The 27,904-nt window shown below is 45.7% G+C and overlaps 1 protein-coding gene and 1 non-coding gene across 3 annotated transcripts; one reads left to right on the forward strand and one right to left on the reverse strand.

Annotated features, from left to right (window-relative positions):
• tgfbr2b (transforming growth factor beta receptor 2b) lies at positions 1-27,087 on the reverse strand. 2 transcript variants are annotated; one of them, XM_023839048.2, is made up of 7 exons: positions 26,791-27,087; positions 18,046-18,187; positions 17,218-17,411; positions 9,355-10,130; positions 6,295-6,436; positions 1,952-2,079; positions 1-1,034 (listed from the first exon to the last, which is right to left on the reverse strand). In XM_023839048.2, exons 1-7 carry the CDS (start codon positions 26,864-26,866, stop codon positions 855-857), a joined length of 1,638 nt encoding a protein of 545 aa, XP_023694816.1. In that variant the 5' UTR covers positions 26,867-27,087; the 3' UTR covers positions 1-854. The 2 variants fall into 2 exon arrangements, with proteins under 2 accessions (XP_023694816.1, XP_023694817.1); XM_023839049.2 differs by lacking the exon at positions 26,791-27,087 and having other exon boundaries at positions 17,218-17,408; positions 18,042-18,172.
• On the forward strand, positions 15,144-15,225 carry trnas-gcu (transfer RNA serine (anticodon GCU)). Its single transcript has one exon. It is a non-coding gene; the product is annotated as a tRNA-Ser (tRNA).
• Positions 27,088-27,904: the final 817 nt, after the last annotated feature.

Genomic DNA, 27,904 nt, shown 5'->3' on the forward strand with positions numbered 1-27,904 from the left:
TTTAAGTAAATACTGAAATGCTTTAATCAACACGTTAAACAATACTTTGCATACAAAACGGTAATAATCTTTGGAGAGGCACGATCAGCTCCTTTCACTATAAATGCCAAAAATAGTCATGGGAATTTACAACACACACATTTCCCATAGCTTCAGTTCTTTGGTTTAAAAATTCCCTGTTGCAAGCGGCTTCGATTGCATAGCATTCTGATTGTAACGTAAAATGTCCTTTATTCCATCTGGCGCTCATCGGCCGCCACATGCATTGGGTGATTTGTGTTTATTTGGCTCCTTTCTCTTTGCGACCTACTTTCTGCTCTGTATAACAAAACTTTGCCCAGGCTCAGGTTGGATCAAACAACCATAAAAGTTCCCCATTTACTGGTTACAAAAATATAGCATATAGAAAGTGGCCAGGCTAACATTAGTGTTACAAAAGCTGTATACATCGCTCTTATCTCATCATTCCTGAAGCAGGCTGAGGTCTGGCTTCAAGCCAAGTCTCCATATTGCGATACGCGAAAATAATCATGGAGAGAACGCATTGCCTGGCAAGTAAGGTTTTCAGACAAAGTGCAAACGTCATTAGTTATGAAAGCTTATGTTTCCACTGCAGCTATGGCGTTTCCCCTGAGGGAAGGGACGTCACTTGGGTAACGGAGCCCCAAAAATATACATGATATATGTATCTTCCAGTTTTTTTTTGGCATTTTGTTCCTCAGAATCCCCCCAGCGTGATGAGAACAAATGTCACCACTGTCCCCTCCTGGGGAACAGATGGGCGCTCTGGGAAGGGCGTCCGAGCAGGACTTTGTTTTGTAGCTGTGTCATGCACACGGCCCCCACCGGGGGGCCTACTTCCCGTCGCTCACGGAGCAGTCCTCTGGAATCTTCTCCTCGGAGCAGGAGCGCGTCGACAGCTTGTCCAGGTGCTCGGTTTCGCCGAATCTCTCGACAACGCACTGTGCCGTTAGCCGGGCCTCAGGGTCGTGGTCCCAGCATTCTGTGATGGTGGAGCATACCATCTGGATGCCCTGGAGGGGGGTAAAAAAAATAGAACATTGGGTCCATTAGTGCTCATGAGAGTTTTACTTACATAAACACATTCTGAGGGCAGAACGAAAAATGATTGGTTCAGAGTGACAACAGAGCAACTAAATGATGCGGGTCCAAGCAATCAGATGTCTTATGGTGCGTTCGTTTTTCTCTCGGAACTCGGAAATTCCGAGTTGAGTGACATCACGTCCGACAATCTCCCGTTCGAGCTACCCACATCTCGGAACAAACATGGCTGCCTCCATGAACACGTTGCTGTGTGTTGTTGCTTTATATTTTAGCAGATTTGGAGTTTTCCAAATGGAGAAAATGGAGAAATGGAGATTTTTCCGAGAGACAAACAAGAAACACGAACCAGTCAAACCACATTAAAAGCTTTATAAAATATTTTAGTACATTCATAGCGATATTCTTTTTTCGATCGGTAAACAAACTACAAACAAACCAAGTCGCCATGTTGAAATTACGTCACAGGGGCAACTCGGGCAACAAAATCTGGTCCGACTTCAACGTCATAAAAGGGGCATGTTTCCGACGGAAGTGACGTTTTTCGTGACGTTTTCATCCGAGATCCGACTTGGAGAGAAATAATCGAACGAACCATTAGTCCCACCTCCTCAACATAATTGGACCCACCTCCTCTACAATATGATTGGTTATCTCTCTGAACCAGTCATTTTTCATTCTGCCCTCAGAACATTTTTGTTTAAGTAAAACTCCCACAAGCTCCATTAGCAGCAGGAACAAGGGGTGGACCAGATTGACTGAAGAATTCTCTTGGGTCAGGTCTGTATATCTGTGGCGTATGGCATCCATGGTTAGAGTTTGAAAGTGTATGTGCTGGTTATGCCCATGGTTGGGTGCTTAGTGTAAGTATTTTGGGTGTCTGTGGTACCTGATGGTTGACCCAGCTGTTGGGGATTTCCGGGCGTTCCCGGTCCCGCAGGACGTTGTCCTTCATGCTCTCCACACAGGGATGCTCCCGGACTTTGGAGCCGAACGGTGGCTCGTAGTCCTTCACCTCTGCCAATGAGAAACCAGACACGCCCCATTAGCGACCATCACCCAGTCAACAACATCCTTTCAGACATTAAAGGTGTGTAGAGACACACAGCATGCAGATCAGCATGTTACAGTCACTTGCTACCAGCCTGCAATACAAACGCAAAAGCACAGTCTTTACAGGAACTATTTAAATATGTTCTACAGGGAGTCCAGGCCCTTTGCTTATAAAAGGGAAATGTCTGGAAAAATAGCTCAACATAGCTTCCAAACAAACATGCTCATCAGACAGAGCTGCATGTAAAATAGGCAGAGAACAGTGGAACACGCAGCAAAGTCCCTAATTAGAATTCCATTTTTTTTATTATATGCGTTTTATACCAAAGGGGAAAAACACACAATTCAGCCAAGTAACATAAAAACATGCAAAATCTCTGGGACGTAGTCCAGCATGCAGATTGGATTTGCAGAGACAGAACTCATCTGCTATACGGCTCCCGGCCTGTCTATGAGTGCATGAGCTCTGCCGCCCATGTTCGCAGGGGCGTTTAACACGGATGCGGGCCATTTTTGCACCCACGGCTTGGGGTTCTCGTGTGGGATGGTTATCGGAGGGTTTCAGCGATCTGCGGCAAATGCACGTTACGAGAGCAAGATTTGGATCGCGGCTGACAGACACTAAAATATACCAAGGGGATTTATGCTCTTTGGCTTCGAAATCTGGTGAGATGGAAGCTGCCTCGTGTTCCCGTAGTAAGAATGCCGTGTGTCAGTGGAAATATGTCCTGCCTGCTGGGCAAGACCCACAGGAAGTGGTGCGGCCCTTCAGCAAAGCTAGGCAGGAAGCAGGGGCCGTCACGCAGACCCCATGGAGGAGTCGGCTCTGCGAACGGAGACTTCCTGTTTTTGACAACTGGATTTCCCCCATTTATTTATTTTTTCCTTTTTTCAAAATATACTCTGCCTCCAGATAGTATTTCGGTCCCATGATTTCCCTCCCCCACTGCTATTTGCGTTTTTAGAGAGTGATGCTACTGCCGATTTCGCCAAACGTCGATGCGATCAGGTGAGGCTCCCCTCCCACTCTCAGGATTGCCCGTGGATGGAAATGCTTCACGCCATGCTGGTGGTGAAATCCTCGCCATGGTGCTTCAGTGCACAGGGAAGTGAAATACAAACATGAATCCCATCCAGTGTTTGTAAGTCTGCTGGGGGGAGCGTACTATAAATTTCCAGGCTGTTACTGGGGGCTTAACGTACCACTTCTGAATGGAGGAACTGTACCTTAACAATGAAAAGTACCTAATTTTTTATTTTAGTAAAAGTTGTGAATGAGGGTGGATTTTTTGGAGGGTGGAATCCAATAAGGTCCTGAAACATTTTGCACAACAATTGCAAACAAAAGGGCAACAGGAAGTTGTTTTCAGGACTGAGAACTTGCTTAACCTTTTGTGAATGACTCTTAGGTTGGTTTCGGAGTCATGCAAATCCTGTCCTGAGGTTTTCCTCTGAGAATGAGGCAGAATGAGCCGGGTTCATAGTGAAGTTTTCCAGTAAAGACAGCAGTGAGGGTATAGTGTATATGTATATATACAGTATATGATGGACGGGGTGACTTCTGGTCCTGAACCAGGTGAAACTTCAGCAGCGAGAAGAAAAATGTTGGGTTAAACTCCTTCGTTCGTCCACTCTGACACATATTAAAGGAATGACTATAGCTATCAAGACTTAGGTAACATGCAGATTCCAACCCACCCCTGGTCGTAATTCCTCATAAAAGATGTCACTGACTCATGGAGAACCCCCCCTCCCCCACCCCCAGCACATGCTTTTGATTTAACGTAGTAAAAGTCATCAGCAGGGCTATGCTTGTTTTCCTATCATGCTCTGGGCTCGTACAGACCATTACAGCCCGGGCTAACAGGCATTCCAGCTGTGGTGCTGGCTGCTGCAGGTCCCCCTTCCTGAAGGGGGCGCAATGTGATAATCTGGCAGGCGAAGATGGAATGGCAGAGAGATTAACAAATGATTGAAAGGTAACTGCACATTCTGGACTCATTCTAGACTATCCTCCTGGTTGCATGCCGGCCTGTCTGGGTATAGAGCTTGGATCTAATTTCGTAATCCAGTCCTCGGGGACTCAGACTGTCCATGTTTTTGCTACCTCCCAACTCTCTGTAGGAGTGTCTGCCAGGGACTTTGGAGGGAGCAAAAACATGGACTGGTTGTAGGTCTCCCAGGACTGAATTTGGAAACACTGGTTTAAATGATGGGAAATTGAAATGGACCTCACCTCTACGCCAGATCAAGCTGGACCAGAACAGAGTCTATTCACATTTCAGCCCAGGCTGCTTCAGTGGCTTAGCTTAGGGGCACTGCACAGCTATGTGACAGCCCCCCCCAACCCCTTACAACAAGCCCGGACACGAAGGAAACGTAAAGCGAAACCTCCAGAGGGTACAGGGTCTGGCCGGCCTTAGTGAGGCAGAGTGACGAGCAGGGCTGGAGGGGCTGTGTGTGTGTGTGTGTGTGTGTGTGTGTGTGTGTGTGTGTGTGTGTGTGTGTGTGGGGGGGGGGGGTTAACCAAGCACAGGCAATTTCATTACTTATACTCTGAGTGGCTGTTTGTACCCCTCCAACATCTGGGAATTAAAATCACTCATTCATTCTACTGTGAATTTACCCTGGCGGAAATATCAGATAATTGACAGAATGGCTAAAGGCAGCTACTGTGGCTGGCAGCTTAGCTCAGGTATTTCCTAGCTTGTGATGGTGCCCTTTTTACTGTGTCCTGGCTTACGATGGTGCCCGTTTTGCCATTTCCTGGCTTACGATGGTGCCCGTTTTACCATTTCCTGGCTTACGATGGCGCCCGTTTTACCGTTTCCTGGCTTATGATGGTGCCAATTTTACCGTTTCCTGCCTTACGATGGTGCCCGTTTTACCATTTCCTGGCTTATGATGGTGCCCGTTTTACCATTTCCTGGCTTATGATGGTGCCCGTTTTACAGTTTCCTAGCTTACGATGGTGCCCGTTTTACCATTTCCTGGCTTACGATGGTGCCCGTTTTACCGTTTCCTCTTACGATGGTGCCCATTTTACCATTTCCTGGCTTACGATGGTGCCCGTTTTACCGTTTCCTCTTACGATGGTGCCCATTTTACCGTTTCCTATCTTACGATGGTGCCCGTTTTACCATTTCCTGGCTTACGATGGTGCCCGTTTTACCGTTTCCTCTTACGATGGTGCCCATTTTACCGTTTCCTAGCTTATGATGGCGCCGGTTTTACCGTTTCCTGGCTTACGATGGTGCCCGTTTTACCGTTTCCTGGCTTGGTTTGGTTTGATACGTTTGTAATGAGCTGCAGATTGCCCACAACATGAAGGCTGCAGGATGGGTAGGTTGGAAAGACTAGACTAAACTAAAATTGTCGCTCAGCTGTTTTCCTCCATGCAGTGCTGGGTTTGCCTCCTCGTTTCTCCTCTCCGTGGGCTTTATTCCAGCCTCACTCGTCTATTTGCCTGTCTGCCAGAAATTCATAGTGGTTTTCCTGAGGTTCGTTGCTGTGCTGCTGTTGTGGACCCTGCCAAGGCTGACCCTAGTCTGTGTGTGTGTGTGTGTGTGTCTGTGTGTGTGTACAAGTGTCAAGCTGGGGGGGCGAAGTTAAACCTGAGCCCTTGATGTCTGAGAAACTTGGTCTTTAATACAGTCACCGCTGTCACACGTGCATGAGACGTCTGTTCACAAGATAGCACTGCAAAAAAAGGTCTGACCACTGAAAGCTGAAACATCTTTTTAAATAGTAAAGACAACTATAAGGTGTTGCATAATTTAATTACATTTTTTAAGCTTCCATTGGCTCTAAAACCAAAACTTTGACCCCAGGAACTCTACTTTTCACCCAGAATCTTGGGAGGAGTGATCAGTTCCCATGACTCAAGCCTTCTGCTCCATATATTTTTGTGCAGACCATATTGGAACATCTCCGTGGGCTGCTCCACCACACATTCTCATTGATCTGAAAGCCCTGTGGCTACTGAGGGACATCTTTGAGTGGGGCAGTGCATGCTGGGAGACAGAAGAGGAATTCTCCTTTTTCACTCACAGTACAGAGCCCATTGGGCAGTGAAACACCAGGTGATGGTGCGTGAAGCTTCTCACCAATCCAGCAAACTCACATCAACGTGAAACTCTCAGCTCCACCCAGCAGGCAGATGACGGAATGACGACTTACCGCCAATGGCGTTACATCTGGAGGTGATTTCCCACAGCACCAGAGCCATGGAGTAGACGTCGGTCTGCTTGAAGGACTCTGTGTTCTCCAGGTTGATTCTGGACTCGAGGACCTCTGGAGCCATGTATCTGGCAGTGCCCACCTGTCCAAGAACAACAATGACGCCACTGAAGAAAATGACTCTGTGCTAAGGTATGCTTTGGCCCTCTGCACGGTCACTGCTGGGACGTGGCCATGGAGTTTCACGGAACACCCCCCCCCCACATACATGTGCACAGACACACAAACATAATTGTCCAGATCATTACCTGCCAACGCACCTGACCAAACATTCTCAGTTTCAGATGATTTTCATGCTTAATCAGCTGTTATGAACTACCCGACTGCTAACTAAAGAGAAACATGTGTAGAACAGGAAGCATTATATGACGTTAATCACATCTTACACACACACACAGACCTGTACTTATATATTTGTGGGGACTCTCCATGCATTTCTATGGGGAAAACTCTAATCCCAACAACCTTAACCCCTATCCAGCCCTAACCTTAACTATAAGTAACCAAACAAAATACAAGCCTATTGGCATTTTGAGTTTTTTTGATCGGAGTCATATTTTTTTTGAAAAATTGAGACAATGACATTACCCACAACATCTAAATAACAGGTTTTTATCACATTGTATTTTTATGTAACATATACATAGCACCCCCCCCCCCCCCCCCCCCCACACACACACACACACACACACACACCCTAAAGTGTGCAAGGTCTAGCTTGTACTGTTCCACACATACCCTGCGTCCTCTGACATTTGTGGGAAATGGAAAGAATGCTCTGGCAGAAAAAGGAGAGAGACACCAAACAAACATCATAAACCTTTTTTTACCCCCAAAAATATCCCTTCACTGACTGCTGTCTGGGCCTAATGGCTGTTATGATTTGCTCGGCCTTGAGGGCAAACAGGAAAAAACAAAGTACATCACTTGAATGACTGAGCTGACTGAGAGAGTAACTAATTCATTTTATAAACAAGCCCTTTGTAATGTGTTGGATTCCTTCGCTTCGTACAAAATAGGAAGATGAATGGATATATATTACCGTCTGAGCTAGTGATGTGTACTGTACATTGCTTCATTCATGAGTTTGTGCGTGTGTGTGTGTGTGTGTGTGTGAGTGTGTGTGTCTGGTACGGATGTTAGCGTGCGTCAGCTGCCAGCCTCGTTTAAAGTGGCTAAGAAAATAAACCCCACAAATACATGTAACACCAATCAGCTTTAATGAGACCGCGGCACAGAGCCCTGCAGGGGCCGAGGGGTCCCTCTGACCCAGAGTAAGGGGGCTGCGGGGGGGTTGGCCTGCGCCTTCAGCCCCTCCCCCACTACACCCCTAACCCACCCAGAGCACTACATCTGCGGGGATTAGCCGTTTCACTATCCAATGACACGGGCCAGATTTCACGGGCAGTAACACCTAATTCCACTGGTATTACGGCCTGATTAATGGGCAGGGGAGCAGTATTTCATGCTGAAGCTGTTTTTCCAGACACTCTCCCACTTTCTTTGGCAGACCATTTTGTGAATGCGTCTCGTAACACCTACACATAATCTGCAGACATCCAAAAACTAAAAGCTATTATTATAATTAATAGTAATTATTGTTACAAAAAAAACTCAAAGAATTCCCTAGCAGATTAGGGATGTTATGCAATTTTTAAATTTGCGTTTCCGTAACAAATTTTTGTGTACACTTGATATTTGTTCATTTCATTTAGTTCCCTGGGGGGAGGGGGGTACCCAGGGTGTGGGCATAATAAGAGGCAATCATTAGGCCATTGCTACAGCTAGAGGTGGATAGTTCAGGTCCAGAAAGTAAAAATCCAGTCCAGGATTTTGTTTCTACCAACCAGTTGAGCATAAAGCAGCGGTGGCCAATCTTATCCTCAAAGGGCAGGTGTGTATGCAGGTTTTTGGGATAACCTGTAGGTAAGCTGTTCAAACCCAGGTGTGAGGACTCTTTCAGCCAATCAGTCCTCTAATTAGTAATCTAATTAGGGAGTTGCAGCGAAAACCTGCATACACACCGGCCCTTTGCGGATAAGAGTCACAGTCAGTGAGTACGCAACTAGATGGTTGAAACAAAATCTTGGACTGGATTTTTACTTTCTGGACCACTGGTGACACCAACCCCTTCACAATCAGGGCTGGCTCTACCTTTTTAGGGCCCTAGGCAAAGCTTTCCTCCGGAGGCCCCCCTAGCAAGAAAACTGATGATCATTTCACTTACTCAGCCATGTAAGTAATATGGGGGCCCTGGGTAATAGCCTATTCTGCCAATAGCTACAGTCAGCCCGGCTCACGGCTGACTCATCTCTGGTTTGGGGGGGGGGGGGGTACATTGTCCCGGGTGTCTGCTTGTAAACAAGCAAATTGACTCAGTGCCACAGCAATGGAGAAGATTTCCATGTCTTTAATTAGAGGGATCAGGGTGAACAAATTAGATCCATCTTGACAATGTGAAAACCCTCTACTGCTCCATGGACAACACATATTACGTTCTTAGGGGATACATCTTATTTAGAGTTAAAAAGAAGACTCCCAATTATTACTCTGTTGTTAAATAATGTACAAGGTATTGTACTGTAATCATTAACTTCATTAAGATTTGCTGTATTTTGAGCAAATGAAAAACGAATGATCCTTTATGTCAGGAACAGTCTTCAATATTACTGCCCACCTGGGGTTGCTGCACAGTAATTTTAGTGCTCTTTTCAGCTCGTTCCCCCCCACCCCATAATACGTGAGGTTTCTTTAAGTTGACACCCAGGACAAGAACTTGTGGGTATGTTTCAACCGTGTTAAGCTAGTTTAATCACAGAGCAGAATCCAACAGAAAACCCTTAGGTAAAAGAAGTGTGAAGACATAAAAAGAAAATCTTTTGAAAGAAAATGCAATATTAGATAAGATTTAGTGGTGTTTAATTCGATGCAATTAAGGCAAGAGGAAAGTGGCAGAGAAGCTGTTGCTTGCAATGGCAGGTATAGAATAGAAAACCTTACCTGTCCACTGTTGGCAAGGTCGTCCACAGACAGCGAATTGTCCAAACGTAGAGCAAGGCCAAAGTCACACAGGCAGCAGGTGAGGTTCTTCTTGACTAGGATGTTGGAACTCTTTAGGTCCCGGTGGACGATGGGGACCTTGGGGCGCCCGCACGGGGTGTGGTCGCTGTGCAGGTGGGCTACAGCCCTGGCCAGGGACTCCCCCAGAAGCCAGAGGTCCTGCCAGGTGATGATGTGACGGGTGAGGTACTCCTGCAGGTTACCCCGGGGGTGGTAGGCCGTGATGAGCCAGTACTGTTTCTGCACCTTGCGGGTCTCGGCTGTCAGGAAGTGCAGGATGTTTTCGTGCTTCAGGTTCATGTCGGAGAAGATGTCCTTCTCGTTTTTCCAGGACGCATACTCCTCTTCTGGGAAGATCTTGACTGCCACCGTCTCAAACTGCTCTGAGGGACTCTGCTTGAGCTTGGCCTTGTAGACCTCGGCGAACCGGCCTTTGCCCACCTGGACGTCCAGCTCGATGGGCAGTGGCTCCATGTTGTGGTTCAGGTTGTTGGCGTGGGTGGAGCTGCTGTCGGAGCGGTCGTCGGGCATGATGGGGCCGGTGTCGCTGTGGTCCAGCTGATCTTTGTGTCTCAGCTTCTTGCTTTGGAGTTGACGCCGGCGATACACCCTGTACATGTAGAAGATGGTGATGACCAGCACCGCCAGGACAAGCAGAGGCAGCAGGCTGATGAGGATGACCCAGTCCACCTGGACGTCCTCAGGGGGATCTTGATCTTAGGTTAAAAAAAACAAAAAAACAAAAACATGAGTTACGGGTAGGCACTTGCAGGTTCCATTGTGTTGTGACCAGAATAAGACAAAAGACGAAATGTATGAATCAAGCAATTATACACAAACAGTATAATGATGATAATCATTTAACAAGGCCTTCTGGCTATATGACACACAAAAACCACAAAGAGCCACACATGTTTCCACTGGACAGCACAAATGTGGATTAAGGGCTTTATTTTTGTTCAAGGAACAGAGAAGAATGCTAAGAACTTGGGTGTCAGCTTGGTGCAGATGTCCAGGGGCAGTCTGAGGGCGACCAGGCAGCTGGATCCAGTGAAAGGGCTGAGCTGGACGAGTGCCTGAGAGCATCTGAAGGAACCTACTATTTGAAACGTTACAGCTGGTGATTTAGGAGCACCTGAGGAATGCTGATAGAGTGATGTTGGACACCAAGCACGGTCTGTCAGATCACTAGTACTGCGCAGAAGGCTTGAGAAGGCTGCATTGCTACAAAGACCTAGCAACCAATCCATTTTGATGCTGGACCTGAAAATTCGGTAACACTGTACTCAAAGCAGTCATCACAATGCATTATAGACACCTTCATAATCCATAATTATGCATTCATAAAGTGTTATGAACATGGCTATAACTATTTATAAAAGGGCATAACACATTATACCCATGTTTATTTTGCATTACGAATGCTTGATTAAACTCATCTATAATGCACCATAGATACCTTTGTAATACATTACAGAGCATCCTTAATTCCTATACTCTGACCATTATAATGCATTATGAAGGTATCTGTAGTATATTATACTGTAAATGAGAGCATCATAAAGCATTCATAATGCATAATCAACATGATTATAATGTGTTATGCCTTTTTATAAATAGCTACAGCCATGTTTACAATACTTCAGGAATGCATAATTATGCATTATGAAGGTATGTATAATGCATTATGACGATGCTTTGAGTAAAGTGTTACCGAAAATTCTAATATTATGTGTCTGAGGAAAATGAATCAATTTGAAGTGAACACCAGTCTGAATTCCTAGCAGTGTGAAACCTCATGCAACTTGCTGGCCTTCCTCTGTATTATGTACAAGTTGCTAATTGCTAATTTTGCCTGACAAACTAGCATGTGACACGTGGCAGAGACTTAAAATATAATGATTATTACAGGTGAGAATATGCACCTGATTCGGCTGGCTGAGCCGTACAGAGACTGGCTGATAGCTAAGATGTCCGTCTTGGGGACTGAAAGGCAAAGAGGTGTAGAGCTGAATGACAGGGACGTAGGACCCTGGTCCCCAAGGCCTTGCTGGGAAGGGCTTCCTTTGTCTGCATGCATCTGTGAGCGGCTTAGGAATAGCCTGCCTCAGCCTGCTTTCCGTTGATCCACTACCACAGATATGAATCTGCTTCAGAGTTCCTGAGAGAGGCTTCAGGAACAGGAAGAAAATTCCTCAACAAGCTCAGACTCTTACTGGTGGGCCGCCGTACCAATTAAACCACCAAGCAACCAAACAAAGAGTAAAACTCCACAGCTACCACAAAGTTACTGGCTGCTCTTTGACGGAGTTGTAGATTATATTATTTATCCCCGTGAATCACTGGATGATGCAGCCAGAGGTGTTTATGCCAGACTGGGTGAGTCACTACTCACAGACACAGCAAAATTCTCCCATTGAGACAAGCTGCTTAGCCCCTAAATCACGGATGAACATTAACGTCGCAGCTGGTCTCTTTCACCTCCCGGCCACTAGAGGGAGGCGCTCTCTCTTGACTCAAGAATCCGTAGGACCTTGATGCAACTTACCCACCCATGAGACAAAATCTTTACCAATGCAAACCCTCTCCTCCACAATGGACATGCCCATCAGCAGATCTGAATGTTTTAGGGCAGTGAACCCATGGATGGGGTTCAGTTCTTCACACGGCAAACACACTAGAAGGAGAAAACTGGCACAACCATAACAAGAATATGCACACACACACACACGCATGCTCGCACTTTTAGGGTAAACATATCCTTATGGGGACTGCTCATTCACACACACACACACACACACACACACACACACACACACACACACACACACATATTTGTACTCATATATTAGTGGGGACCGTCCACTCATATCTACGGGCAAAACCCTAATCCCAATAATTAGCCCTTAACCTTAAACATAAGTGACCAAACAAAATATAAGACTTTATATTTAGGCATTTGTAGTTTTTTGATCGCAGTCCCAGGTTTTTATAAAATGGATTTTGTAAAAAAAAAAAAAAAAAAAAATTTAAAATGATTCCCACAATGTCGAAGTAAGAGGTTTTTTCATGTTGTAGGCATATTTGGTAATGACCCCCCCCCCCCACCATTCATTTCTATGGGGAAAACTCTAATCCCAGCATGTCGACCTGAATCCCCGCCCAGCCCTAACCTTAACCATAAGTAACCAAACTAAATACTTTGACATTTTTACTTTTTTGATTGCATTCACAAACCTGAAAAATGGCCCCCACAATGTCAATGACAGGTTTTTATCATTTGGTCCATAATCCACACACACACACACACACACACACACACACACACACACACAAAATAACAGAATACCAAATCCACTCCACAATAAAGGAATGAAGAAACTAACTGGAACGGTTAACGGAACTACTAAGTTATTTTTATTTAGATAAAATAAACAATGCTAATTGTGGACTGGTGTACAGCTAATGGGGCAGCCCAAACCATCAGCCTTTTCTGGAGCAGGCCTGACACCAGACAGTGAAAATCCTATTTGTTTTTTGTTCCCAGCCAACAGTAACGATTAAAAAAGCAAGACCCCGAAATGCCAAGATATTCCAGTACAGACTGTTCTCACATGTCGATGAGATTAGTCTGCCCAGCAATTGTCTGCTTTCCTGAGGAAAGTTTCCAACACACCATAATGCATCATGTGTAAACAGAGGTTAAGACATCTGTGTGCTTTTCTCCTTCTGAAATGTGTTATTGGTTAAAAGGGCCGGGACACCCAACTCAGACATGATATCACTATAAATGGGCAATGGACATCCTCCCCCAGATCCCAGCCCCAGGTCTTAAACAAAGGCTGTATGATTAAAACCAAACTGGGGGGAGAGATACACACTGTGGGAATATACACAGTCTGTACATGCTTGTCCTGGGTGGCACACGAACCACAGTGTCTTGCTGGACTCTTCTAGTAGTTTTTTGGGGCCAAAGCCAATTGTCACAAACCCCCCCATCCATCTTTGCTTCACCTACACCATCTGCCTTAGGGGCAGAAGACATTGGATTTCCGCTCCACCACTCGCTGCTTGCAGATCCCAAAGAGTCAGCCTTGCTAACATCTCCACAAATATGACATTACCACTCCTGACGTCAACTGGGAAGTTGGGGCGACTAGGGACCAGCAGGGGGCATCCTAACTGCCGTTTGTAGGAACTCCCATTGTTTACCACATGCCCTGAATATCATTGTCTTAAAAGAACATCCCCCTACTAATAATAGCCAGTGTAAACCCCTAGTTTGGCACTCCTGTGGAATGCACTGTGTTTCCCCAAAGGTGCCTGATATTTCCTGTTGTTTTATATAGAACAATCCCGCATCTACTGGCAGAACTCATACAAATGTTAGAGCATAAAGGCATAGAGTCTTAACGCTCTCTTAAAGTTTTCAGTCTGGGGTGTCCTGGAAAAAGGCAGTGAGTCACTGCAGGTAACAAATGGCTGCTTTTCCCCTCAGTGGCTCAGATTCCATCGGATGTGGAATCGCTGAAGATGTGCAGCTGACAAGAGTGAATACAAGCCTTTTTTCCCCTGTCATGCTCTTCTTTTCCAAATAGCCCGAGGTCAGAACATCCAGCTAACAGCAGACCAATGCTTCTGTACCAAATTAGCCCGGTATCAGTCTAATTTACCATGCTTTGCTCCAATTAAGTATGTTTAGAGAATTCAAAGTGAGGCAGACTGTCTGCTCAAGCCTCCTTGATAAGTTCGTCTGGAATTCAAACTCTGACAGCGAGAGGCGCCGAACGGTGCCAAGGTGAGCTTTTGATCTCCAGATCAACCTCTCCAGACGGAACCTCTGTCAGGAGAGCCGGCTGGATATGAGGGCGGCAGATGTGGGGAGTGACAGGCGGTGTGGGCAGTAGGATCGTCACAAGAAGGAGGTTCCCTCCCCTCCCCCACAGAGAGAAGCAGAAGACTATTTAAAATGAACAAAAATTAGCTCAAGAACAGAATGGTAGTCTTCTGGAAGCCTTCCTGCAGGCTCCCTCAGTAGGACAAAGCCAGCTCAATGGCAGCAAAATCAGCACGCCAGGACGATCCGGTTCACATTTGCTCTGGATAGATTTATCACACCTCCCTCGTTAAGGCCATTTAAAAAGCATGCAGAACATGCAGCAGAGCCGGGAAAAAATATATCCCACGGTGCATCACGCCAAAGCCACCCCAGTCGGCCAAGAAAGTCAGACATTTGTTTTGGTCGCAGACATTTTTACAAAGCCCACCCCTCACATATCTTGACATCAACGGCGGTTGTAGGAGCAGCAAATCACTGGTAGGGAGGTATATGCCCCCTCGCGGTACTGGTGGCGCTAACGGTATGGTGACTTCATAGGTGTTTCTAGAAGTGCTAGTGGGAGGTGGGGGTAGCAGCATGAGGCATTTCTAGGTCCAGTGGCAAACACTATGTAAACAAACACGGACTTCCTGGAGCCCAGAGAACATATCGCTCCAGCAGAAGGAGTATCCACCCGCATACTGTTCCCAGCTCAAAAACAGGTCTTCCTGCACTATAGGTCATTGCCAAGAATGAACCATTTTTGTTATTTGTTACAAGATTCAATTTAAATAAAACTAAAATTTTGTTCTGCAAAATCCACATGGATGGCTGAATTTCAGTGTCATGCCTCTAAGATCTGAAGCCAATAGTGATACATTTAAGTAGCAATAACCACACAAACACATGTGACGAGGTGGCCGAGTGGTTAAGGCGATGGACTGCTAATCCATTGTGCTCTGCACGCGTGGGTTCGAATCCCATCCTCGTCGTGACTGATTTTCCTTCCTTAAACTAAATTGGATATCAATCAGTGAAACACCATCTAATTTCAACAATCGATCACAGCTTCACTGGCAATGGCTACAACAAAAGTGTTAAAAAAAGTGTCATGGAGGCACCTTCAGGCCTGGTGAGATTTTGGGTTTCGGGAGCGTAAACATTTCACTTCAGGTCAAGCAACAATGTCTGAAGGGAGCTTACATCTGTGGTGTTCTTGTTCTTCAGCTTCAGGCTTCATCTACAGCTCAGACACTAGTGGCCTAATATCCTTCCATGAGGTCTGTGGTTTCTTCAACAATAGGCAGCTGTTCACGTTCCGATGCAGCATTCCGGAACTTTGACACCTCCCACCACCCTGCTTGAATGGTTTTTGCCAGACAAAATGAGCCCATGTGCTTGAGTTTGAGATAGACAAGTGGCTTTGACTCTCCCTTCCATGGAATAATGCTACAGACCTGGTGAGGGTCAGACAGACGTGTGACCTGGGGGATCCTTACACGCCATCTCAGGGGGGAAAGCCAAGTTTCCCAGTTTCCTCAGCAGATTCAGCTCACCCCTAACTGGTTCTGTCAGCACTATAAATGTTGGGTGTGTTCCGTGGGTCTTTGTGCCAGTAAACCTGTCCAGATGACCATACCCTTCCTATTTCCTGTCAGCTAAAAATTAAGCCTTCTTAATGAGGTGACCGTACAAATTCTGCTGCAGCAGTCCAGGCTGGCCTGTGTACCTGTGAGCCTGTCCCACATTACAAATCCCCCATTACCCCCCCCCCCACCCAAACATACCAGGGCAAGTGGAGGGGGTGCTGATGTATGCGAGTTCTGGCTGAAAACGTGCGCGAGCGATCCCTGCCAGGTTCTGCTGCTCCACTTCAAATTAAACATAGACAGGAAACCACACGTCTGCATCGCTACACCACTTTTCCGAACCAGGCCGGACCTGTCTGGCCCCCCCACCCTGGAGACAGGGACGATGCTCCGCCCCCTCATCAGCGAGCCTGGTGTAGCGATCATCTCGGCGTGCTTCGCTGTCAGGCATGCATCCATGCTCCTTCTCCTGGAGAATGCAGATGCAATTCCAGCTGCCACCCCATCCCAAGGCTGCATGCACATCAGCTGTGAAGCTACAAGATTTTCTCTGCCATTTATACTACAGAAGCACCACATTGGAGCAACTGTTTGCCTTTACAATGAGCAAAATGCTATGACAACCACTGTATATCCTTAGCAACATGCACCAAAAACAAAGATTAGTCCTGGCTTGTGTAGCTGGAAAGATTTGGTGTAGAAACACACATGCATGCATGCACGCACACACACACAGACACACACACACACACACACACACACACACAAAAGAGCAGAATGCTCTCATACAGGCACAGGAACTGCAGAATTCCGCAACAACTGGAAAGATGCCCTTCCTGAACTTAAGCGTACAAACCCATTTCCTTTGGTGATTTTTCGCTCCAAGAGTAAAGTGTAGAGTTGTAAAGTGATGTATTTACGTCATGCTGAATTTTATACTGCAAGATAAAGTCTCTCACTATTTGTTGAAACTACTTGTTAAAAGATGAGTTCCATTTAAAACTCCAAGGACAATTGCATATTGAATAAAAGACTGAATAATGTATTGGCAGGATGAAAGCATAATTTTTTCAAAAGAAGGACAAACACAACGGACCCAAAAAATTAACAAATTATAACCTTGTCTATCACTGACCTTGAAAGACACGCACATTTCCACCTAGGACTGAGTCCAGCATTGTAACAACTTCCTGTTTAGGAGTTCACAGGATATGATGTCATTGCTGCTACGAGAAACTCTCTCATTGATTTTAATGTTCTGGTTCTACATCGTTGATTCTTTCTCACTGGTCCTGCCTCACCAAACAGAAGTTCAGTGCAGAGTTCTCTGTATCGTCTCTTGGAACAGTATCAGACCAGACCAATGGATGGGGCGACAGACCGAAGGTTACTCACGGGTGTGAAAGAAGAGAATTTCATTGCATTCCTCTTCGTTGGAGCAGGAGCAGATGTGAATGCTGCTGCCTTGGGAGACCTTCTCCTTCATCACACATTTGGTGTTGTTGTAGTCGGTCAGGAACAGACCGTACAGCTTTTTGGATGGGTCGTGGCAAAGTGTCTCCACTGTATTGTTGTTTTCCTTTTTTCTCCTGGGAAGATGGACAGGGAAACAGACCAGACTGGTCAATCACAAAGCCATGCCTGATATTTCACTGCATTACATGAGTAAGCATAAGAGCAATCTGCAAATTTTTCACAACTGCATAAGTGTGCGTGGTTATGAAGGCGGCCACATCCTCTCCTTTATTATACAACAGAGGAGGGTTTTAGACGATGTGGTGAGGTGGCATGGTGGTTGGCACCGTTGCCTCACACGTCTGAAGCCAGGGTTCGAGTCTTTACCATGGCTCTGTGTGTGTGGAGTTAGCATGTCCTGTCTGTGTCACTGTGGGGTTCCCCTTGGGTACTGCAGATTCCCCCCCACAGTCCAAAAACATGCTAAGGTTAATTGGAATTACCAAAATGCCCATCTGTGAGTGTGTGTGTGAGTGTGCTTTGTGGTGGGCTGGTGCCCCATCCAGGGATGTTCCATGTCTTACGCCTGTAACCTCTGGGACAGGCTCTCAACCCCACTGTGACAGATACAGAAATGGAACATATGGATGGATGATATGGCTGAAGCATCATTATGATGGCATTAATTTGTGGTGGGAGAAGGTTGTTCCCTCTGATCTGGGATCAGCTGTGAGTCCAGCTAGTGGCAGCCTCGGTGACAGGACTCACCAGATGCTGACGCAGACCTCCTCCTCGAGCGCACAGGTGGACGTGATGTTGCAGTTGGTCAGGCACTCGCTCTTGCCGTCACAGTCCGAGGTCTTCAAGTCGCAGAACTTGCAGAGGTTGTTTAACCTGTTGGCAGGCAGGTCTGTGGAAAAGCAGGAAGGTGTCAGCAGCTGTGGAGGACAGTCTAACCCACTCGAGTGTCTTTGGTGTCCCTCTTTTAAATACACCAATTAGTATAAATTGTATGTTCTCATTAATTTCCAGTAATCAGACCCCCCCACTTCATAAATTTCTAGAGATGCTCCCTTTGCGTCAACAAACATGAAACGGCGATTCCAGATCAAGCAGTAACGGCTAAGCTCTAAAACTCAAAACTCCATCACACCACATAAATTAAACGTTACTCTACAATGGGGGACATTCTCTTATAGCACTTGTCTGGCTTTTCTTTCCCCACATTAAGAATTATCGGGCTGATTCTCAGTTGGCCTCCAACGTCACACCTGTTTCTCGAAGCCATTCGCGTCTGCTGCCATTTGCTGGTGAATTAATGCCGTCTGTCTACTTCCCCGGTTACTCCGGGCCAGTCGTGCTTGCAGAGTCTTCAGCGTGTGCGAACACTCACGTTTGCACGCCCGTTCACTCTTGCATGCATTTTGCTCTTCAGGGGAACTCCCCAATGAACCATAATGTCGTTCACGACAGAGATGCGAGGGAAACATTTTCAAAAGGCACCTCATGGATCCCATCTTAAGTGTGCGAAGCACCTCTTCACAAAAAACCCTACAGGGGTTGAGAAACTTAAACTACCAAAATCCAATTTTCATATGAGCACCTCAATTAAACACAGATAAGCTACCTGAAAAACTAATTGCAAAAATAAATATATAGATAAAATGTCCCCATTTGTAAGCTCTTTATCAAAATCTGGCCAAATGGAGCACAAATAAATGTATTTACCACGCATATTCACATGTACAGTAGTCACTACTATGTCACTACTATGAGGTGGATGGCCAGTTCTAGAGCTGGGCCAGAGAAGCACTTCTACATGTCGACACCATTCAGTGATAGATGGCTGGGCGACACTGGGAAGCTCAGTGGTCAAAGTTTTTGAGTACATTTTATTCAAACAAAATAAAAAAGAACAAATCTTAGCACTGTGCTAACACAAGGGATGTGGCACAGAGTCTTATGGCCAGGCTAGCACAAGGGATGTGTCGCTGAGTCTTACCGGTATACTATCACATCGCTAATCACACTTCAGCTGCACAGAGAACACACAGCAGGTCCTTCTTAATATAGTACTGGGTTCTGCAAGCAGAAATATCTCATGAGTTTTGTGGTTTAATTACCTAATTTTATTGCAAATGGAGAAAAAAAAAAACCACTGATAAGTGTTTGGATTTAACTTTCCTCAAGAAGCATATAATGGCAGCATCGTTTCACTTCTTTGCAAGTGTTTGACATGCCGGTAATTTCCACCGCGGTTTTCAAGCCTATGCTGCTTTTCAGATATGCGTGCGCATGTCCGGTCTTGTTTGTGCGTGTGCGACGGCGACGTGTGTGACGTTATGCACATGCTGTGGGGGTGTCTGGAGACTGTATCAGCCCGGACTTCTGCTGCATGCACCCGTCCCGATAAGCCCCAGTGCTGCATGACGAGAGCAGGGTCTGCATCACAGATGACCAGAACCTCTCAGGTTATGTGACTCATTTTTCTCTCTCTCTCCCACATACTCTCTCTCTCTCTCCCACACACACACACACACACACACACACACACACACACAGAGGTTTGTAATTACAGTGGTACCTCAGAACTTGAACTTAATCCGTTCAGAATTCGGGTTCAAATCCAAAAAAGTTCGAGTTCTGATCCAGAAATAATGGAAAACCAATGAATTGGTCCTAAATATGTTTTTTTAAGCATTTAAACACCAAAATGAACAGGATAAATCAAAAAGAGCATATACTAAACACATCTAAGCACATTTATCAAAACAGTAATTTGTAAAGTAAAAAAATAAATGTATCCAAACAATTTGTAAAGTTAAAAAAAACCAATGACACGTTTTTCATAAACACCAGACACTACCTTGAGTCATACTAAGGGTTTGTATTTAATGTAGGAACAAAAGCGAAACATTTAAAAAAAAAATGAGAAAAAAATTGAGAGAGTATATGCCATGCAGCCCATTGTTTATTTTTATTATTACTCTGTATTCGTTAATTTGTTCGTAAATTGCAAACTCTTAAGTTGTAACGTAACTTTTTGGTGAGCAATGGCTACCAAAATTATATAAAGTACAGTGTATTACCTGATATTTTCAATAAAAAAGCACTATCATACTGAATGCGAGGCTGAGACTGAAACGTTACCCTTTGTTTCCGCTGAGAGACGTGCCGCGTGACTCATTTCTCCGCGTGTACAAGTTATCTTAGGTCGGCGTTCACGGTTTGAATTCTGAGATTCAGATCGAGCTCTAGGTCTTTTTTTTTTTTTCGAACTAGTTAGTACAACTTTTAAGAAATTAGAGTTCTAATGAGTTCGAGTACTGAGGTACCACTGTATATGTTTGTGGGGACTCTTCATTCATTACTATGGGGAAAACTCTAATCCCATCAGGATGACCTTAACCCCTACCCAGCCCTAACCTTGACCATAAGTAACCAAAGAAAATACGAGAATTTTAGCATTTTTAGTTTTTTGATGGGAGTCAGATTTTTATGAAACCGTTTTTCCCCTTGTGGGTACCGAAAACATAAACACACACACACACACACACACACACACACGCACAGCGGCAGTGTTTACCGCCACTCGTACCATGCATTTGCATAGGGCCCCTGTGGTTTAGGGCCCCCGCAAAGTGTCAGTACACTGGCGGGCCCCCGGCCCTGCACACACTCCAGATTACAGGCTGTCTGGACGTCCAGCTGCGGTCCCTCTCCCTGTTTAATTTGAATCCCTTTGTTTAATTCCCTTCAGCCAAGTCCCCTTCCATTCAGAGTATTAACTGGTGTCCAGTACACTGCCGCATCTGCCAAAGTGGACATGGCCAGAGAGAACAGCAGAACTGGAAAATAATGGCTGAGTGTAACTGGAGTAAATATTTACCCTAAATGGGTGACAGCAGTAGGGTCGGCTGGATGGAAACAAAGGGAGTTTTTTTACTCATTTATGTCCGCTTTTCTTTTGCCTGCTCCAGTGCTCGCGTTTGAGGGCTCAGGGGCCTATAGGGACTGTAGCTGGGCGGCTGCAGGTTTAACAGCCCCAAGAGCAGATGCATAGTCTTGCCTGCCGATGACAGATTTGCCAGTTCTGTAGAGGTTTTGTTCTGGTAGAAAAAAAAGATGGTCTCCAACACAAACTCTAGGGATTTACCAAAACACCTCAGTGGGATGAGCTCAGAAGGACAGGTCCATGATTTAACTATGGATGGCTGAGGACCAGCTATGGTCAAGTGATCCTGCTAATATCGATTGGGAATTGATCAGGTATGAGTCCCCTTCATTGCCATGGTAATCTCATGATTTCCTTAGCAATGCTGGTGGGTATCAAAAATTCTCCTCTCTGCAGTCAGATGGTGAATATTCTTCAGACAAAGCCCAGTGACTCCTACCAAAACGACAAGGACAGCAGAAATCTCAGTAGGTCTCAGTAGCGGTTTTTAACCAGAGTTTGTCTTCATTTTCCAGTTGTGCCGCTAACTGGCCTGTTCGGCGCACAGTTTGGAATTCATTCTGATTTTTTGTGATGTATCTCAGGAGCTCCCGGCTGCTTGCCAGCACTGCAACTTTGAAACTGCGGTAAAACGGCAGCCGGGGAAAGAAACGTCTCGGTAACGACTTCAGCAGAAGCCAGGAAGGCCGAAGGAAAACGAAGCCTCAGAATGTGAGCGGGCACTTGGCATGGCGGCAGCAGGCCCACGCCTACGCTCTCCAGTCCCTTAGATCAGGAAACACCTTCCTGCTTTCTGTACGGCCCGCTCGGCTCAGCTCAGGCCGCATGGATGCATAATACAGCCCCCTTTTATCAGATGATTTCTAGCTCGCCATCGCAAAACACTTCTATCAGGATATCTCCGCCACAAAGACGCCGTTCGTCTTGTGTGCGCACACGAGACAGAGGCTTACACACTGACAGAGCGGCTTGCTGGTAAACAAAAGCACTTCGCCTGTTTTGTTTCTAACCTGCTACAGATCTTTCAGTCAAGGCTCCTTTTGAGAACCACAGCCTCGCAGCAAGAGAGGAAACAAAGGCTTTTGCATACCAGAACAAAGGAAACACTGCACTGAGTTATATTTTCCATTCTATATTATCTTCACATTCTTTACCATAAACCTACTTTTCCTTAGCCTGAGCCTGCTGTTTGTTCTTCATAAGCATCCTTCATAAGCTCACATCCAGTGCAGGTTGCAGTGAACCAGGAGCTGTGTCTATTCATCTCACACAGAAATCAGAAGCCTAACGACGCAATCCAACCTGTAAAAACGTGACAGAGCACAAGCAAAACACTGCAGAGATCACACCAGGTTCTACTCCTTGTTTGCTTTTACTGGGGTGGGTGGGGGTGGTGGTGGTGCTGAAGCTCCTTTGAGCTCTGGCGAGGCATGCGATAGGGGATCGCTTCCGCCGCGATGAGCCGACTGATATGGGCTGGCAAAATATGGCCACTTTGGGTATCAGGAGACCAGACTCTATACTGTACCTCCATGCAACACTGTGAAGGGTCAGCATAACTGGGGGTCTGCATTTCAGCAATGCTGTACCCTAACCCTAAGAAAAATTGTTTGTTACCATAAACCATAAAGGGTGTGCGTCTAATTCTGCCATGATGTCCTCGTTTGCACCTGTGTACTGGGAGTTTGGATGGAAATTCAGTCAGCTCTCTGTGTAGGCCCAGTGGTTGTTGGTTCAAGTCCCAGTTATTGTATAGGATTCCAAAAAAACGCCACTCTAAGGCTGTAGTAAGAGGCCACAGCGTAGCCCAAGTTACAATATCTGGGTTACCCTCTGCGTTCTGGGCGCCTGCCTGTGGCCAGATAAGAGGAACAGGAGTAGACACCTCAAGCTTTTGTTACATGAAGAAGGTCAGATTAGAAAGTTATTTATATTAGCAACAATTATCAGAGTCTTTTCATTTTAGGCAAATGTCAGAGTCATATTGTAGTTGGAGCCAGCACCTCCCTTGACAGAGAAGAAAAGTTTGGATCGGGAACAGCATCGATAGCTCCATTGAAAAGTATTTCTGGATTCAAACATACAAAGTTAGGTATTTCCACTTTCAAAAAAATAAAAAGCTTCAGAGGGCAGTTACAAATATCACGAGAGGGATAAAAGCCTTTGAAACTACGAGAAGAATGGTGCCTTTAAAATAACTCTGGTTATTTTTGAGTATAATTACTATGTTGAAGGGCCAGCATATGGGGCGTGAAAACAAAATTCGCATGTCTGAGAGAGGAGAGGAAAAAAAACAAACACACACACACAAAAATTCAGCATGTACAGAGTCTGTGGGGGGAGTTTGTTTTTTCCTTCAGTGGTGGAGAAGCGAGCCTGAGTGACAGCGGCATCCTCAGCCACATACCACGTGTGTGACGCATTATGAGCAGGGTGCAGGAAACACAGACTGCGTGCGCATCTACACGCGTGTCCTTCCTCCCTGCCCTCAAATGACTCTCACGCTGAGCTGCGGCGCCCCCAGCTCTACCACACCGTCTCGGTTCTGACCTCTTATCGCGTCTAGACAACACGGGCCTCGCCATCGGGGTGCACAAGCCCGATAATTCGAAGGAGACGACAGGTGGCGGTTAAGGAATCCAGAACAGGCCGTCCGGAGACATGCACGAGTGGCGCCCTTCTGGCCGTCGCCGGGGAGAACGGCGTAGGAACGGAAACGGCAGGCTGGCACACAGAGGTGCTGCACGTGAGGCTGCGGCGCAGTCAGGTGCTGCAGCAGTGAGGGAGGCAAGGAGGGCGGCCTAATTGGGGCTCAAATGCCTGTAATTGTGGGGGGGGGGTTGGTACTGAGAAGCTGGTGCAGGTGTTCATCCCTAGCCAAAGGTATGGTTATAAAAATACACTTATGAACTTAAAATAAACTTATGAGCTTACAGAAACAGACTTAATGAGAAACTTAAACCCAATAACCATGGTAACCACATCAAATTTGTGCAAAGAATCCACCAGAAACCCAAGCAATAAATTGGTAAGAGAATAATATTCATAACAACATATGTGAGGAAAAAGCACACGGAAAAGTGCAAGCCGCAGTACAAGCCACGTATTTCGACTCTGGATGTAATCATTAGCTTGAAAATTGCGCCATCACACCACTTCCTAAACCGTCCAATGAGGTGGCTGCTCACACACCGGAGTCACCAATCCCACAAGCCAACACCTGCTGTCCAATCAGGGTGGCCCGTCAGCAACATGTGACTTCCAGTTGGCATCACAGTACTGCAGACAGAATTCCTTTGCAGCATGGCAGGGATGGACTTTGTGTTTGGTGTCATTTGTGCTTGTTAACACCAAAATGTGTTTATTATAAATAGTTGGGGAACACAAATAGAATAAAAATGCACCTAAACAAACTAAATAAGCAACTTAATTTGATAAGTAAGTTTCCAGCCATGGGCTGAGGGCAGGCTTTGCAACCTGGCCAATGAGGTCTGAGAGTCCCACGAGCACAGTGGCTTGGCGACAGCTGTTTGGCACAGTGTCTCCGTTTCCTAGGTTACGGTGGAGAAGATGGGTCCCTCTGGCAAATTCCAAGCCAGTGACCATGTGCTAGGTGCTTAGAGGGATCTAAGCACACAGATATGCTACAAGGGCTGACAAAGCATGTGATACATAAACGTATAGCAGCAGACGTATTTGCCAGACATGCTGGAAAAGGCATTAAACACGTGGCACGTTTTTACAAAGAGCGCAAATCCATCACATGGGCGAACTCGCCTCGATACCCCCATCGCGTCAATCACAACACGCCCACAAGGACAGAAAGATGGCGCCGGGACAGAACCTGGGTGTTTTCAGCTCTAGGAGGACCTGGCCAATCCAGATCACTTCTCAGCCATGGCAACTTCTGTCTCACATGACAGGTCATGGGGGACAAAGTCACACCGTACCATAAATCACCATCGAGAGCTCAAGGCAAGATACTTGGACTCAACCATGAATGAGTAACATTTTTTGCTAGATGGATGGATCACACTCGGTGGCGATACATCTATGTGTGTTTAATGTTACCATTTTCTAGCTGACAGCCTGCTACATCGTTCTACCAGTGAGATGGGTTCAGGCCAGAGACATTGTAACATATTAGATAAGAACACAAACTAAACGCCAGTAAAAAGCAAACCATCATTCTTGAAGTCAGGACAGTGCTGCCCCTACAGTGCTCGCTATTAATTGCTACTTATGATGCTTATTTTCTAAATTTAAATAGTACGTGTGATTCATTGTTGAAGCGCTCAGCTGGACTAGATACACACAGCTGTTTCAGCTGTGGTTTAGTAGACAGTTAAATGTACAACAGTATATTCTCCTCAGCTCACGTGCCAGAGGGCCCATCAAGGGAGTTTTATAGCTTAATTCGTATTATTAGTCATGTGAACAACCCCACTGAAGAGGAAAAAAAATCAACTGCAGCGTTTTCAAACAGACAGGGGCGATCATCCTTGCAGATAATATTCGATATTCTATACATAAGACACTCTTACAGAGTAAAGTTGACTAAAAGACAAAACTGCGTGCGTTTACTCACTATTTGCGGGACGCAAGAGCAAGAAACAATATTTATTTTTTTATTTACACAAATATACCAACTAGCAACGTGATAAAAAGTAAATTACAGTAGCATTTGGACCGTCCAGGTGTGTCTTAATCAAATGCGATAGCCGTATTTATGGCAGACACAAGACAGCAAATTAGCTACGTATAAGGATATGAATCTCTGTTATGATTGCTCTTTTAATTACGGATGTTCTTCTGATACCATACAGTAGGCCTATAGTAAGTTACTTTTTATATTTATATTGTTGCTCATAATAATCACGACTACACCAATAATAAGTGTGATGCAGATGTTTTAACACAAAAACAAATAAACAAACAGCGCTGTACTGCGAATCGTGCAGTTGATTTGCGGTCGTGATACAAACGAAAGTTAATCCGTTATAAGATCAATGCATGTGCGCCGCCCGGTTATTGTTATTTACTGCTACGGTGACAGGAACAGAGTAAAAGCGAAGCCAAAGTCGTAGTAAAGTAACCGGAAGAAAACACTGCCGCTGGTGTATTTCGTGTCCTTCTCTGGGGGGGTCGCTGGGAAAGAAAAAAAAAGAACACCGCATTTTCTGCTTAAAGAACCGACTTAAGTGTGGAGTTTGCGAAGGAGCCCACGCGCATACCTGCGCTCAGACGGGGGGGGGGGGGGCTGCCCTGTCGTATTGGCTTACCGGCGCCCAGGTATCCGATAACCAAAACTATGCATCAGCCATAAACTTTTAAGCACTTTTTAAGGGCTGAAACCACCTGCTGCGCGCATTTAACTTTTACTCGCAGCAGCCTCCACCACATACTACAGCTGAAGCGCAGCCTTTCTTAAACACTTTGTAAGTCGCGTCATTATTAATAATAATGATAATAATAATACGTATTATTACTATTATTGTTATTATTATAGACACACTAGGTCGAACGACCGCAAGAAAGTATTCAAGAAGCAGACTCACGGTGCATGGCGAGGTGGACGGGGAACTGCGCTATGGCCAAGGCGAAGACGGAAAAACAGACCCTCCAGACATCCATTTCAGCGGCGGCTACTCAGGCTCCTGGTGTTCATTAAATAGCCGATGAGCTGCTGAGGGCTGGACGAAGATCCCCGGTTTGAAGAGGAGGGGTGGGGTGCAGCGGGGCGGGGTGGGCAGGCGCCCCGTTTTAAGTTTTTGTAGCGCCAAGGAGAGATGTGTGCAGTGAAGGCTGCTATGTCAGCGAAGTGAGTACTTCGGGGATCTAAACTTCGGCTTGTGACTCAGACACTGTGTTCACTTCCTCTCTCTCTCTCTCTCTCTCTCTCTCTCTCTCTCTCTCTCTCTCTCCCTCTCTCCACACGTCTGTGTATGTGTTTCTCTGTCTCAACTTCACCCTGTTTCTTGCAGTCTGTGCATCTCTCTCTCTCCCTGTCTCCGTCTCACCCTATATCTGTCTCACTCCCTCTTTCTCTCTGTCTGTCTCTCTCAGTCAAAGAAGCGTGGTAATTACATACCTCCCAGTTCAAATATAGAAAACGCCACTCCAAATGATATGTTTCAGCAGACTGTACGATGCTTAAAACGGAGCAAGCAAGCAGAAATGCATGAAGAAACGGCACAGCCTACACCTTAAGCCTCAGTGCTCTCCGATATATTTATGGCTGTCTCTATCTATTTCCTTTTAAGCAGCCTGAAAAGCCCCCCCCCCCCAACACACACACACATACACACATACAGTACATGGCAAATACACACAAATAACTGGAAATCTAAAAGTAAATTGGAAAGTTTTACATACATCTGTCACACATGTAAAGCTGAAGTTTATGCCAAGAAAGCAGTTTACTCTGTTGTACAGTAACCAGCATCCTCTTTTTGTGGGTGTTCTCTTTTATTTTTGTCTTTCGTGTATTTCTTAAATGGAAGACATTTTACTCCACAACAAACAGCAACACACTTCGCATGTAACATGAGAAATGTGGGGAGAAGACTTTCCCATACAGTCCAGACCTACTTTGGTTGTGTGTGTGAATGTTATTATTATTTTTTTTTTCGAGTGGGGGGCAATGAGCAGCTGACTCCCCAATTCTTGCCA

The sequence above is a fragment of the Paramormyrops kingsleyae genome, chromosome 9, assembly GCF_048594095.1.
Source record: "Paramormyrops kingsleyae isolate MSU_618 chromosome 9, PKINGS_0.4, whole genome shotgun sequence".
Taxonomy (NCBI): Eukaryota; Metazoa; Chordata; class Actinopteri; order Osteoglossiformes; family Mormyridae; genus Paramormyrops; species Paramormyrops kingsleyae.

Coding starts and splice junctions, on each gene's coding strand:
- tgfbr2b (XM_023839048.2), bottom strand. CDS start 26,866: ATGGATGTCTGGAGGGTCTGTTTTTCCGTCTTCGCCTTGGCCATAGCG. Junction 17,412..18,045: donor GAGGTCTGCGTCAGCATCTG/GTGAGTCCTGTC, acceptor CCATCTTCCCAG/GAGAAAAAAGGAAAACAACA. Junction 10,131..17,217: donor AATTCTCTTCTTTCACACCC/GTGAGTAACCTT, acceptor TTTTAACCTAAG/ATCAAGATCCCCCTGAGGAC.